The sequence below is a fragment of the Sminthopsis crassicaudata genome, chromosome 4, assembly GCF_048593235.1.
Source record: "Sminthopsis crassicaudata isolate SCR6 chromosome 4, ASM4859323v1, whole genome shotgun sequence".
In the NCBI taxonomy this organism is placed as follows: domain Eukaryota; kingdom Metazoa; phylum Chordata; class Mammalia; order Dasyuromorphia; family Dasyuridae; genus Sminthopsis; species Sminthopsis crassicaudata.
This window is the reverse complement of record NC_133620.1, coordinates 238,386,529-238,401,360: the sequence shown is the minus strand read 5'-3', so window position 1 is coordinate 238,401,360 and position 14,832 is coordinate 238,386,529. Positions and strand designations below refer to the sequence as shown.

Genomic DNA, 14,832 nt, shown 5'->3' with positions numbered 1-14,832 from the left:
CATTTGAAATATACTTTAGGAAGTGAATTTAATGTAAATGCTTACATTGAAATTTTAACAATAAGGGGTGGTTAGGCAGTATGTTGGATAGAACACCAGCCGTGGAGTCAGGAGAACCTGAGTTCAAATCCAGCCCTCAAATATTACCAGCTGTGTGACTCTGGGCAAATCCTTAATCTCATTACCTCCAAAACAAACAAAAACTATATAAAAGGGGGGTAGCTAGGTGGCGCAGAGCACCAGCCCTGAATTCAGGAGGACCCCAGTTCAAATTTGGCCTCAGACACTTAACACTTAACACTTCTTAGCTGTGTGACCCTGGGCAAGTCACTTAACCCCAGCCTCAGGGGAAAACAAAAATTAAAAAAAAAAAACTATATAAAAGATGTATTTCTAGAGTTTGATGCTTGTAGGACCTGAATCCAAGTCTTTAATTAAAATTCAATATATTTTCCTCTCCATTTCTCTAAGGATCACGTAAAAAGCAATTCTGAATAGCAACAAGAACATTGTTCTTTCTTAAAAAAAAAAAAAAAGGTTAAATTATTTGATGTGGGGATATTTAAAAAGCTTCTCTTATTTTACCTCCTTGATCAGTCTCAATGAATATTCTATAAATCTATTCTACTTACCATTGATTGTGTTCCCCTGGTGGAGGATGTAGTAGCAGGTGTTATAGTGATGGTGCTTGTCACTTTGCTTGCTCCAGGTCTTGAGGAAAGGTTGTTCCTAGGAGAACGAAGGACAGTCCCAGTGGCAACCTCCTTTTCAGCTGTCACGTTGACTGGTCTAACTGTAATGAGTGGACTTGCTCCTTCAGCAGATGTTGCAGGGTTTCGTTTAAATTGGGAACCCAAGTGAATGTGAATTTTGTTGTCCTCCGTGGTTATGATGTTGGCATTGGAGTTGAATTTTCTTACTGGAGTTGGAACAGTCTGTTTTTCTGGAGTAACTTTGAAGATGGTCCTTCCTATGGGCATTTCTTTTGATTCTGGAGATACAGAGCTTTCTGCTGGTGCAGCAGATGTTGACACTGTCATTATCTGAATGGGGGATGTGGGTCTCTCCATAAAAGTTCCCCTGCCACCTTCAGGGGCCTTCTCTCTTGAGAATGTAGTTATTGTGACAGGTGACATGGCTCGTTCTGGCCCCAATGTTGAGTCATTCCCTTTTGATTTCTGAGACATGACATTTGGTGAGGGAATAATGGTGATCCGTGGTTTTTGGTTCCCTAAGGTAGGAATGACGGTGGTGCTAGAAAAAAATTCTTCAGATGTTGGACTGGTTATCTCCAAAGTAGCTGTGCTATTCTCATGATCAGGAGTCACCCGGATATGAAGAGGTTGTCCCTGCTTTGGTGAAAGAACCACTTCTCCCGGATGTCCTGGACTAGAATTGGCTCGAGGTCCTTTTTCTGGTGTTGTTTGGGGACAATTTTCTCTTTTTCTCATCCATGGGATCCAAGATTTTCTCATTGTAAGCTCATTTGCTGCTGGAGGATACCTGTCCAGTACAGATGAACGCTCCATAGGCTTCTTTAGCCCCACCTGCCTCAAATTGCTCATAATATGATTTTCCTCTTGAAAGGATTTTCTTATAAATACAGCTGGGGTCTCTTCCTCTGCTGCTTCATTACTGACTACATCTGTCTGCACTCCAGTAGATGCCACAGGAATATCTACCATCCTCCTTCCATTCATACTTGGCCTTAGTGCTCGGCTATAACGTTTAGAGAGCTCTAATTCTTTTGTCAAATTTAGGACTTCCTGTCCCATGTTTCGGTTCTTGCTTTCTTCTTCCATAAACCTTTGCTGCAGAACTGAGTAGTCCACCTGTAGCTGAGAAAGCTGGTCTTCTTTGTTCATTAGCTCATGAATCTTCTCTTTTAGAGCTTGTACTTCAGCCTTCAAGTCACGACTTTTGGCCTCTTCCAAACGGAATCGGTGTCTTAGCTCAGCTTCTTGACTCACAGCCTCACCTTTTTCAATTGCCTTATTTTTTGCAATCTGGTGTTTTATCTCCTCTAGTTGTTGAGAGAGAAAGTTAGCCTTATCCTGCTCAGTTTTGAATTTTTGCTCCAACTGATCATACTCATCCTCAGTCTTCATCAAGTCTCCTTCAACTACTTCTAATTGTTGGAGACGCTTTTTCAGTCTTTCTATTTCCAATGTTAATTCTTTAATCTTGTTATCTTCTGGGCAGCTAAGTTCAGGTCCTTTTCGAGATCTGCTTCTAGTTATTTCTCGCTCTACTTCCTCCATGCCATCCAGCCTCTTCTTTAATCGGTCAACACTACAACTCAGCTCTGAGGATTTTTCTTCTTCACTTTTCAATCTTCCCATTAACTCATCTCTCTCTTTTGTCAAGCTATATACCTTTTCCTCCATTTCAGACTTAAGTTTTAAAAGCTTCTTACTTTCATCAATTAGTTTCTCAGTCACATCCATAACCTTCCCTTGCTCCACCTTAAAATTTTTATTGAGCCCATCCACTTTTCTTTCTTCTTGTTTTATTTTTTCCATCATATTTTTCCTTTCATCAACCAGCATTACAGTAAACGACTTCAACTTTGTTAGATCATCCTTTAAACTCATTTCAGCTTTTTCTAATCGACTTTCTGAAGATTCAAGGTCTTTAACCCGACTTTTCACCACTTCCAATTCATTTATAAGGTCTTTGGTTAAGTTTTTCTCTTTTTCCAAATTCAAATGCAGCTGTGTACATTCTGATTTGCTCTTACTGAAAGCTTCTTCCAGCTTCTCCAGTTCAGCCATTCTCTTTTGTAACTTCTCAACTTCAAGCCTGAGCTCCTTACTATGATGTTCTTCTTCTTGAAGCTTCTTCTTCAGTTCTCGACACTGTGATTCTGTTTTGGTGATCTCTTCATCTTTGCCCTCCATTTCCAGCACACGCTTCCGGAGGTTTTCTACCTCCACCATAAGGCTGGAGTTCCCACATTCCCCTTTGGCTATTTTATCTCTTAGCTCCTGAAGTTCTTCCTCAGCTTTCTGAAGGTTCTTGTTGGTTTCTTCTAGTTCCTCAATTCTTCGAGTTAAACCCACTAGTTTTAGCCGAAGCTGTCTGTTGTGTGATTCTTGATTAGCCAATTTAGCATTCATTTCCTCATGCTCTTGAGAAAACCTTGAAGACTTATGTTCAAAGTCCACTTCTAACTTAAGCAGTTTTTGCCTATCTTCTTTCGATTTTGAGGTTATAGCTTTCAACTTTTCCTCCTCTTCCTTTAGTTTCTGGGTGAGGTCTTGTACCTTCTGGCTTTGCAGACCAAGTTGTTCAATATGCATTTGTCTTTCATCTACCAGCATGAGGGCAAATGACTTGAGTTTCACTAGTTCATCTCTCAGTTTATTGAGCCTCTTGGTATTTTCTTTTTCTTTTCGAGCTTGATAGATCTTCTCCTGTTCAAGAAGCTTTTTTAACCTGAAATATAAAACACAATCATGCATTAATACATTGATCAACACTGATGTTTGAATTCTACTATGAAATTAAAATTTAAATCATCATCTCAACAAATTATCTCATATCCATAACTGTATGTGGTATGCCAGACCAATATTAACAAGAGAAAGGTAGAAAACTGACTACTCAATATCAAAACAAAACAAAATAAAATTGAAATTTACTGAAGATGACAAGGAGACTCTAAAATTATAGAAACAAGGATTAAAGGGTTAGAACTATAAAGGCTTTTGGAAATCATCTTGTTCAGTCAATAAACTAGCCAGTATGAAGACCCTACTATGTGCACACAATGTCCTAAGTGCTAGGGATACAAAGAAAGGCAAAAAAAGAAGTCCCTGCTCTCAGAGGAGCTCAAAATTTAATGGAGAAATCCTGGGAAACTGAGGAAATTAAGGACCATCCTTGTATGAATTATGTTAAAAATCACCAGGTGTGCATAGCATACTTACTATTTAAACTAAGGAAATATCACTTAATGATGATGAAACTAAAGAAGATGATTTGACAAATGCAACAGCAGTTTACAAAAACCCCTATCCCTCCTATCCCTCCTTTTCTTAAATACTAGGTTAACCAAGGACTTTGTCCCCTTTTCTTTATTATATAATGTTACTATTATAGAGACCAAGGTTGGGAGGGAATCAAAGAGTTTTCCAAATAAATAAATTTAAATTTCTAGAATTGCTGCTCTGAAAAAGCCTTCTTTATATGATATTGAAAACAGGCTCATTTAGGATAAGGGCTTATTTAGTTTTGACTTTGTATCCTTGACCCTTAGGGCATTTTTTGACACCAGGAGGCACTAGACAAATCCTTGTTGATTCATCTACATATTCATAGATTTCTCAAAGTTAAACAACATATAATTGGCTGTTATTAATTGGCTTCTTTTACTTAGTCATATCCATTTTGAGACTTTAGTATGTTTATAAAAGCATTGATCTTAGTATAATAGTTAACATATATACCATATGTTAATATGAAAATGTTTCTGTAGCCATTTAATGTGTTTATAATAAAGTCATAAACAATCAAAAATGTGTTTATTTAGGTACATTTTGTTCCTTTGATAGTCACACAGACTACATAAACATTTTATTCATCTAATATGTTTTGAGTAGCTTATTAAATATTTTTGATTAGATCATCTGTTAATAAAGTAAATGCAATTATAATGGATTTTATCTTTCATCATGTAATGCTGGATGAACCTATGGAAATTTATTTGTAGCAGCTTTATAACAGAACCAAATGATTCTGATAAACATTTTAATGATTTCACCACAACATAATCTATATAATATATTTTATAAAACATTATGCTCTTTCAAGAGCTATATAAACACTTAAAGCTCTTATGTGAATCATAAAATGAGATCAATTAAATAGATCAATAGGATCAAAGAGTTAATATAATCTTGTATTTTATAGTTTGCACTTTGCACTATTCTTCTATTGACACTTTGTCTGTTGAAAGTTGCCTTTTCTAGCAAGATCACAATCAATCCTTTTTTTTTTTTTTTAATCTTGGGAATCTCTGATTTTAATTTGGGTAAGAGTCACTGTCCCACACACTTTTGAGGGTTCATTCTGGATCCCTCACAAGGTCTCTCCCACATCAAATCTTTAGGCAGGTGTCTTCCAGAGAATTTTCCAGTGGTCCTTAGACTTGGCTCAGGAACTTCCTCTCTGATCAGATAAATTCCCAAAGAGAGACTCTCAGAGAAAGCAAAAATGGAAGTAGGCTGACTAAAAGGATTAATTCAGCTCAGGAGATGTCAGCTGAGAAAAGTTTGAAATCACTCAGGTAAGTTGTGCACAACTCAGATAGGGTAAGAAACTGGTGAGGGGTGAGGAAAAACTCTAATCAATTAGAGTCTGTAAGAATATTTTTTCCTTTGACAAAAACTGGTGAACTGCCTGAGTGATTGGGATTAGAATTGGAAGACTTTAATTAATTAGAGTCATAAAAGTTTCCTATTTCCCTTTGATATTAGGAAACTCTTAGCAGTTAGAATCCATAGAGTGCTCCTATTTTCCTTTGTAGGGTGAGTCCTCCATCAAAGAGGACAAGATACTATGAACCATGGGAAAGGAACAATCTAAAATAACTGGCACTAAAAACCTATCCAATGTCCAAGAAAATAGCCCTTTAGGAAGAATTTGGGATGAAGTACCATAATTTATAGCGATTAAATACTTCTGTTTTATTTGGACAGGTGTGAAAATAATTAAAGTGCACCAGTTTCCTAAAGCCCTGTAGATAGACTTGAAAGGGCAATTTTCTGCCACTTTCAATTTTGGGTTTGTGTGTGTTTAAATTGGAATTCTGATTCTGAAATTACATAATTACTATTAATTAATGCATGCTAAAATTGTGAACTTATTCTGATACATAAAGTTTTAGAAATATGTGCTCATTAATATTGAAGTATTGCTACTATAAGTTTGATTTGATTTTAAGTTTAAAAATTTGGGTATTAAAACAAAATTCTCTGGTAACTTACCTAAAGGGGTCACATGTTTATATCTTCTAATTAGATCATGTTACTTTCTAAATTGTATATTAAATAATTTGTAAAGATTGTATGAGCTATGCTTTAATATTTTGTCAGCCCTGCTGGATATGTGGTTTACATTTTGTAAAATTTGGTCTAAAGTTATTTAGATATTACCCATATTATGAATCTTAAGGTTTGTCTTGCTTTCTCCCTTTAATAAAGAAATAAATCAAGAAAATGTGACATAGAGGAATATGTGTAATTGCAAAAAAAAAACTGTATCTGAAAAATGTGTAATATGTTTAAAGATAAATAAGAAGGTATTGAGGAGGTATCCCTCTGGAGAGAAGGAGCCTGGCTCCAGAATATTCAAGTTAGGGTTTAACTGACATGACATCAGTGGGAAAACTGAAGTATTTACTGATTATAGTGGACCATTTGATAGGATGTGTAGGAATTTTTCTCTGAACTCTGCTGCTTTAAAAAGTATTAGTGGAATGACATTGGAACAAATTGTATCTAGGTATGGATTGGTAGATATTAATGATTCTAAGAATATACTTCTAAGGTTTTTAAGAAATAATGGGGAGGGATTAATTGAATTATAATTCCATACATCTGACTATCTGCTGTCATCAGAAAATGACGAAAGAATGAATCAGTTTCTTAAGAAATGGATTACTAAATTGATGTTAGAGACTAAATTGTTTTGAACTAAATGTTTGCCTATTGCTTTGTTTAAGAATGAGAACTGCTCCCAGAAGTGATCTGGGACTTTCCCTATATGAGATGTTGTTTGGTTTACTTTTATTTTGAAGAAGAAAAGAAAATACCATTTTTTGAAACAAAAGATAAATTTTTGAGGAATTATATACTGGCTGTATCCTTATCTCTTTCAGCCTTTAAGAAACAAGGATTGCTAACCCAGACAACACCTGTGGAGTGTGTAGTTCTAAGAGAGTGGGTGCTTATTAAATCCTGGAAGAAGCAGAGTAGGAAAGACCTTACCAGATATTACAGATGGCTAAAACTGCAGTCTGGAGGCTGAGAACACCAGAGTTAAAGTCCTTGAGGAGGAACCTCAAGAATAGACTGTTAAGGACAATTTATAACCTTTAAAATTGACTTTACTCCAGGGTAATTAGGAATGTTATGATGGGAGGAGAGATTAATTATGCCTAGAGTAATTTTAACAATACTGGTATTGTGCTTGTTATTTGTATTTCCAGAAAAGCTTATAAGAACTACTCAATTGAAGGAAGTTGAATTAACATTTTTTTTAAGGATGAAGAAATTATTAAGGTTAATTAAGAGGGTTCTATTAGGACAGTATATTCTATATTCTATGTAAGTTTTAATTAGTTGTATTGAGTTATCTTAAAGCTGTTCTCATTATTTATGGAGATTCTGAGAAAACAGTGGTCTATGTCTTTGTCTCTGAACATGGTTAACACCTGAACATGATTTGATACAGATCATAATATTGAACATCTTTAAATAAAATGATTTATGTAATGTTGAATTTAAAACTCATCTTCTTAGATATGAAGATAAGCTGTGATTTTAGTTAATACTTATTTAGGATATGTGATCCTTGAGAGCTAAATTCATTTGGAGCTTTGATTAATGAGTCTTGCTATTTGAGATAAAATCTCTTGAGACTGAAGCTAATATTATTTGGAGTTTTGAATCAGGTATGATTGTCTGATGGATCATCAATTCAGTAATCTGAAAGCAATGTGCCACAGACTATTCAGAGGAATATGATCCTGAATTGTTACAGGTAGAAGTTAGTATCTGGGCAAGAGTAGGGAGGACAACCTTGATCTCCATGTAAGGTGGAATCCTTCTAATTCAGTTTCCCAGTGGTTACCATTGAATAAGAACCCATCTGATTATTCCTGAGTCTGGCTATAAGGTGAAATTGTTATTGCATACTTTATTTCAAGTCAAACTGAGCTAAGGATGCTTTATCCAATCATGTATATGCTCTCAGACTAAGGTCTGAAGGACAAGTTTTTTTAAAAAATTATATTCATGTCCCTACTTTTTCCTCTTGTAGCACATTTCTATAATCAGGACAAATATTTAGTAGAAGGTATGAGCACAATTCAAGTATGCAAGATCTTGTAGTTTCTTATCTGAAAATATGTGATCATTATATACTAAATAAATAGGTATGTGAGTATTTGGCCTAGTCATCTATCTGTTGTTAGATGCATATGTCTGTCTGTTTCTTTTAGCATTTCTGTTGTTGGTGACTTTCATGATAGGCATCTTTATTTGTGAAGAGTTACCTACTCTAATTTCTGGGGACACAAATGATTAGAGTGATAGATGGCTCCAGATGGAAGTTGGGTGTACAGAACCCCAATTTGTATGCTACATAGGCTTATCACACTCCAGGTCATGATCAAAATAATTACTACAACAAAGACACTGGATTTGTTAGCAGACCCAGGCCACTCAGACTAGAGAAACAGTACTCCAGCAGAGATTGTTATTAGACTACTTGTTAGCTGAAGAAGGTAAAATTTGTCGGAAATTAAATTTTTAATGTGTGAAAACTGATGATTATGGACAGGTAGTGAAGGAAAGCAACAAAGACATCAGAAAATTGGTCCTTGTCCCATTCCAGACCTGATCCTTGTCATTTAATACCTTTTGGTGATCTTAGTCTGGAGGCATTTGGTGGAAACAAGTTCTTTGGTTCCTGCTGATAGCTTTAAGTGGAGACATACTACTCCCTGTCTTGCTCTTCTCCCCTGTGTGACAGCTTATCCTAAGGGCAGTATAGACATCACTAGTCAGGATAATAAAGATTGAACAACTTGGAAGGTGAGGTCCAGTATTGGACCTTGGAATAGTAAAAGGACAAGCATGGACCTAAGTAGAGAAAAAGGACAAACCAGGTCCAGAGGTAATGGAGACTGAGAACAAGGTAGTTAAGGAAATGTATCAAGAATAGTTTGAGAGATCTTAAAAGGTTAATAAATAAGAGGAGAGATTGAATCAAATAAACTGAAGGAAGATATACCCTCGATCTATGCCCTAATTATGACTTGAGACTTAATAAAAAGTTGAGCTATAGCTAAAAAAAAAAAGTGTTTGATTATCTTAGATAAACAGATATTTCCCTCCATTTCCCCCTAACATACACACATTTTCATTAGTATTTAAGTACGTAATATGGTAAAATGTGTTCTGGAATCAGTATTTAGTCTCTGGGTAAATTAGAACTCACCAGCCAATGGGAGAAAAGGTCAGAAGGCACGGTAAGGGCTTCTGTGTTAGGGTCTATATAATCTTGTGTTTTGCAGTTTGTGCTTTGCACTCTTCTAGTGACATCTTCTCTGTTGGGAGTTGTCCTTTTTCACAAGATCATAATAAATTCCTTTTTTTTTTTTTTTCTTGAGCGTCTGATTTTTATTTAGGTAATGGTCACTATCTCACACATTTATGTTATGTTATATTTTTCTTAAAAATTTCCTAGTTATACTTTCATCTGGATCCAGACAATTTTGTGGGCACTGGCAGATATGTAAATTTGAAATCTCTTAATGAAATGACCTCAAAAATCTATTCCATCTCTAAACCAATAATATCATTGGTTGATTGTTGTCCTTTGTTTTTGAATAGACCAAAACGACACCACTAGGTTACAGTGCATCTGATTATGGCTGATCAGATAAATAAAAGCTCAGAATGCTCTACCATAAGTTAAAGGCCTGTGATAGTCCATGAACATTTGGAATGGATTCTCTAAAATTGATCATCTTGCATTTCTTTTGAACTACTGTAATTCTGTTTTGCTCATAGAACACAGCATCTTCTTGGATTAGGACATGCCATGCTGCGCCTTCCTGTGCCAGTGTCTCTCATGTTGAACAATCAATTACTAAGTTCTTAAGAGAGACTTTGAGAGTATCTTTGTATCACTTTTTTTGACCACCATGTGAGCATTTGCCCTGCATGAGTTCTCCATAAAATAGTCTTTTTGGCAAGTATATATTTGGTATTTAAATAACATGACCAGCCCAACAGAGTTGTGATCTTTGCAGTAAAGTATGTTTAGCAGCTTATTTCAAGAAAGGATCTCAGTGTCTGGTATTTTATTCTACCAGGTGATGTTCTGAATCTTCCCAAGACAATTCAAATAGAACCAATTCAGTTTCCTGCATGGCACTAGTATACTGTCTGGGTTTCACAGGCATACAGCAAGAAAGTCAGTCCAACAGGAAAAGTTTAGTTTAATATTCAGTTTAATATTTTTTTCTTCCACACTTTCTTTCAGAGTTCCCCAGAATAGTTAGTTCTGGCAATGCCTGTGTCGTCTCATTATTAGCATATATACATCTCTGGAAAGTATACTCAGAAGGTAAGTGAACTTATCCAAAGCATTTAAAATTTCTCCATTTGTCATAACTCCATTTGTTGATGGTTCCACATATAAATAAGATGGTGCTGGGTGATGGAATATCTGTGTTCATTGTTAAGCCAAAATTAGCATAAGCAGAAAAAAATTGATCCATATTTTGTTGCATCTCAGCATCAGAGACTGCACTGAGTGCACAATCATCTGCATACCAAAAAAAAACATGCATCAACATTCCCTTCACTTTAGTCAGGGCTTGTAGCCTTTTCAAGTTGAAGAATTTACCAGCAGTGCAGTAGCTGAACTTGATGCCATGTTCGTCCTCACTGAAGGCATCCATTGTTATCTGGGAAAAAGCATCATCTGATATTCAGAACCCAGGCAACTGACATACAATACTGATGAACTTTTACAGCAACCAAATTTGGACATAATTTTCCACAAACCCTCACAACGGAAGTATCAAAAAGTTTGTTAGATCTATAAATATGTACTCTGTTCTACTGGCATTTCTCTTGGCATTGTCAGGCAATAAACACCATTTGCCTCTTCTGATGTCATATTGACAAGATGACCATCTTCCAGATAAAGGATAAGCTCTGGCAAGTATCTTTCTAGCAATGACTAAGAGAGAGAGAGACCCCTCTGTAGTTGTCACAGGACAATCTATTCCCTTTACCTTTATAGAGAAAGACAATGGAGGCAGCCTTGAACTCCTGAGGGATAACTTCCTCTTGCCATATAATCCAGAAAATCTCAGTTGGCTTTTATACACGTAATGGACCCTCCACCTTGTAAATCTTAGCTGGAATAGAATCAGTCACAGATACTTTGCCACACAAAAGAAGCCTAATGGCATTCAAATCTTTTTCTTCAGTTGAAACTTCAGGAAAGGAGGAATTGATTTCAACAAGAGGACAGCCTGTTGAGAATACTATGGAAATGTTCAGTCCATTTCTCTAGGATCATGTCCTTATTGATAATCTATGTGGCTCCACCAGCACTGAATAGCTGAGATGCATCATAGGTCTTTGGCCCATAAATAGCCTACAGGACATCTAAAGGCACTTTGGATTGTTACTATCAGCATAAAACAGAATTTCATCTGCCTTCTTCCTGAGTCAAGAATCTTGCATTTTTCTAAGCTTTGCTTGTATTTTACTCTGAATGGAATTAAATGCTTCTTTCTTAGAGACGGATGAATTATACTGCAGGCACAGCCTGTGGAGTTCTCATTTTTCATTTAGCAACTTTTGAATCTTCCCATAATTTTTGTCAGATATGTCTTGATCCTTGTGAGTGTTCTGATCCCGATGGGCAAATGCATTGCTGTACACTAAATCTCTGAAAGCTGGCCACTTCTTTTCTGCTCCATTATTGCCAACTCTTCCTCAAATTTAGCAACAAACTCAGAGAAGCACTCTGATCTGTTGACAATAATTCTTCTGGTAATCAATTTGCCTTGGGGCTCCCACGTTTGTTCAATGTGAATATTTAATTTGGAGAGGATAAGTCTATGATCAGCCCAGCAATGAGCACCATACATTACCTTTTTCACTCTTACATCCTATTTGTCTCTTCTCCTTACAATCAGAATCTATTGAATGCCAATGTTTGCTACAAGAGTACTTCCATGAAGTTTTATGGGGATAAGGCTGCTGTACCTGCTACAGTTTTTTGGAGTCACAGGTAAGTGTTTGGTGGATCAGGTGGTCACCAAAGGTGGAAAACAGCCCTAAAAGGGCTCAGTAGTTCTCGCCTCAGAGGTACTATAGTCTTCCCTGAATACACCCTACACCTCTCCTAATATCATGGAGTTGGAAGGAGTCTTGAAGATCATCTAGTCCATCTTTTATAAGTGACAAAAGAAAGACCTAGAAACCCTAAGCAACTTGTCCAAGATTACTCATGTAGTAATATAATAAGTAAAAATCATTTAACATCTTGAGATTTGTAAAGTGCTTTAACTATATTACCTCATCTGAAGCTCACAACAACCCCAAGAATAGATGCTATTTTACAATTTACAGCTGAGGAAAGTGAGGCAGACAAAGGTTAAGTGACTTTTCTAGTCCTAAGGCAGGATTTTAATTCAGATCTTCCTGACTCCAAATTCAACACCAGATCCTGATCATCTGGATTCAAATCTAAAATTATTTCTACTGTAACACACTAGATCTATAGATCTACACAACTATTCTAAATTTATTGTTAGAATGGGAAAATGGAACAAAGAATTTCTCTTTAAAATCATAGATGCTTTAGATGAATTTGGAAAACTTTAGCATTTTGAACACAAATCAGTGAAAAGTGAAAGCAGAACTTAAGAAGCAATGTTACCCCCTTACCCCACAAAATACTTCAAACCTTCTAAGGTCACAGAGCAACATAATAAAACAACAGTCAGTGATGTGATAGCAAGACCAAGATAGTCTAAGACTTAATAGAGAAACCCTAGAGAGTTTCCTAAGTTTCATAGAGGTTAAATGATTTGTCCAGTGTCATATTGTTCTCCAAGTTCAGAACTCTATCCATTATGCCATATTGCTTCTTAAATACTTAGTTTGAGTGATGTCTCCTCCTCCCCCTCCTTTTCACCATCATCATCATGGTGGCACAATGAATAGAATTCTGGACATTGAGTAAGGAAGACCTGAGTTCAAATTCCACCTCAAACCCTAACTATATGACCCTGACCAAGTTAATTAATCTCTGTAAGCCTCAGTTTCCACATCTATAAAAATAAAGATAATAAATAATACTGCCTAGGGTTGTTTTGAGGATAAAATGAAATGTTATTTGAGAGCTGCTTTTATAAACTTTAGAATCATGCTTTTTATTATTGTCATCATCAACTAGGAAATGATTGCAGAAGAGCTTCTTGGGGACTTGATTGGCTTAATCATTCAGTTCTCAGGCATTTATTAGGCACATATGATATATCAAGCACTGTGCTAGGTTCTGGCCACAAAGATACAGAGATTGAAACTAATATCTTTCATGGTATATGATGGTCACTTTTGACCAACAAAATATTCTTTAAGGAAAGGAACAGTTATTTCTACATAGGATAAAATGCAATTGAAGCCTCAACTTTTACTTCAAGTACAATCATTTCCAGTCACACGCAATTAAAGCCCCTTTCATTGTAGATTTTTACTGAAACAACTATAGTGTTCCCAATTCTACCCCAGCATTTCTGGGTTGCTATTTTTGCAAAGTGTTTAACAAAATGAAATTCAAAAACACATTCAGAACAGCATACTTATTTATACTCATTTAGGCAATTTTTGTTTTTTAATAATACCTATGTATGGGAAAAACATTAAAAAGTTCAGAAATCTGGGTTCTAGTGTCCCCCTGCTAGTTAAATAACTGGGCCAGAAGCTGTGTAATGAAGTTGGTTCTTTTGTTGACTACTGACTCTTCAGTGTGAGCCTGAAAACTTTAAATCAGGGTTTGATTTATTGTTTTATGGATTGTTCAGGCTTAAGGAAATGATAGGGGAAAATCTTAATAATGCAGATTAAACCTAAAAGTGTATCTTGAGTACAGTTTTTGACTTTGGAGATCTGGTTGTCAAACATTTACCAGCCTACCCCTGCAAATCCTTCTCTAGACTTAAGATGATACAAAGCTGGGAAAAAAGGATGGGTAGTAAGAGGGAAGGAGAAGGAAAGAAGCATTAAGAGCCTACTATGTGACAGGTACTGTGCTGAGCACTGAACAAATATCTCATTTGAACCAAAAAAAACCACTAGAGGTAAGAATCTCCTTTTTACAGATGAAGATGCCAATCCAGTGTCTTTTCTGCCCACTAGTAAACATCTGAGACTATATTTGAACTCAGGTCTTTGTTACTTTCCATCTAATGCATTGTAGAAGCTGTAGAAGATAGCTAATGTGTTAGATAATAGGACCCAAAACTATAGTCCATAAGCTAGAATACTGGATCAAATATAAGATGATGAAATTGTAGGGACAAATAAAACCATAGATTTTAAAGTTGAGGAAATTTAAAAGTTAATTGATCTTTCCTCTTCCTTTTATGGATATGAGTGAGGCAAAAGAGAAGGGGAAAGTTTTTCCCAACTTACACAGATAGTATTAGCAGAGTCAGATTCAAATCCAGGCTTCTAGACTCCAAATCCAATCTTTGTTACACTTATCCAATTGACCTTTCACTTGGTTTCTAAAACATAACAAACAAACAAACACAAAAACACCACAAATCCAAAATTCCCTGTCTTCATAGGTATAAGACAGACAACTATGCAATTGTATGAAAAAGTTTATCTGAAAAAAGATATGGGGTTTTGATGGATAGATAGCTCAATATGAAATAATAGAATGGCATAGTTGCTAAAAAAAATTAATACTGTCTTGCACTATGTTAAAAGAGGCAAAGTATGCTCCCAAAGTAACTTACCCCAGTCCAGTGCCTAATGGCTCTAACTGGCTTAAAAAGCTGAT

The 14,832-nt window shown here is 35.9% G+C and overlaps 1 protein-coding gene across 4 annotated transcripts in view; it reads right to left on the bottom strand.

Moving 5' to 3' along the window:
* Window positions 1–14,832, bottom strand: part of FILIP1 (filamin A interacting protein 1) — a 260,412-nt gene that overhangs the window by 31,444 nt on the left and 214,136 nt on the right. For all 4 annotated transcript variants that reach the window (XM_074310476.1, XM_074310477.1, XM_074310478.1 and 1 more), the window contains one exon: window positions 633–3,438. In XM_074310476.1, the coding sequence (XP_074166577.1) occupies window positions 633–3,438 (2,806 nt within the window). The remainder of the gene's footprint in view (window positions 1–632; window positions 3,439–14,832) is intronic.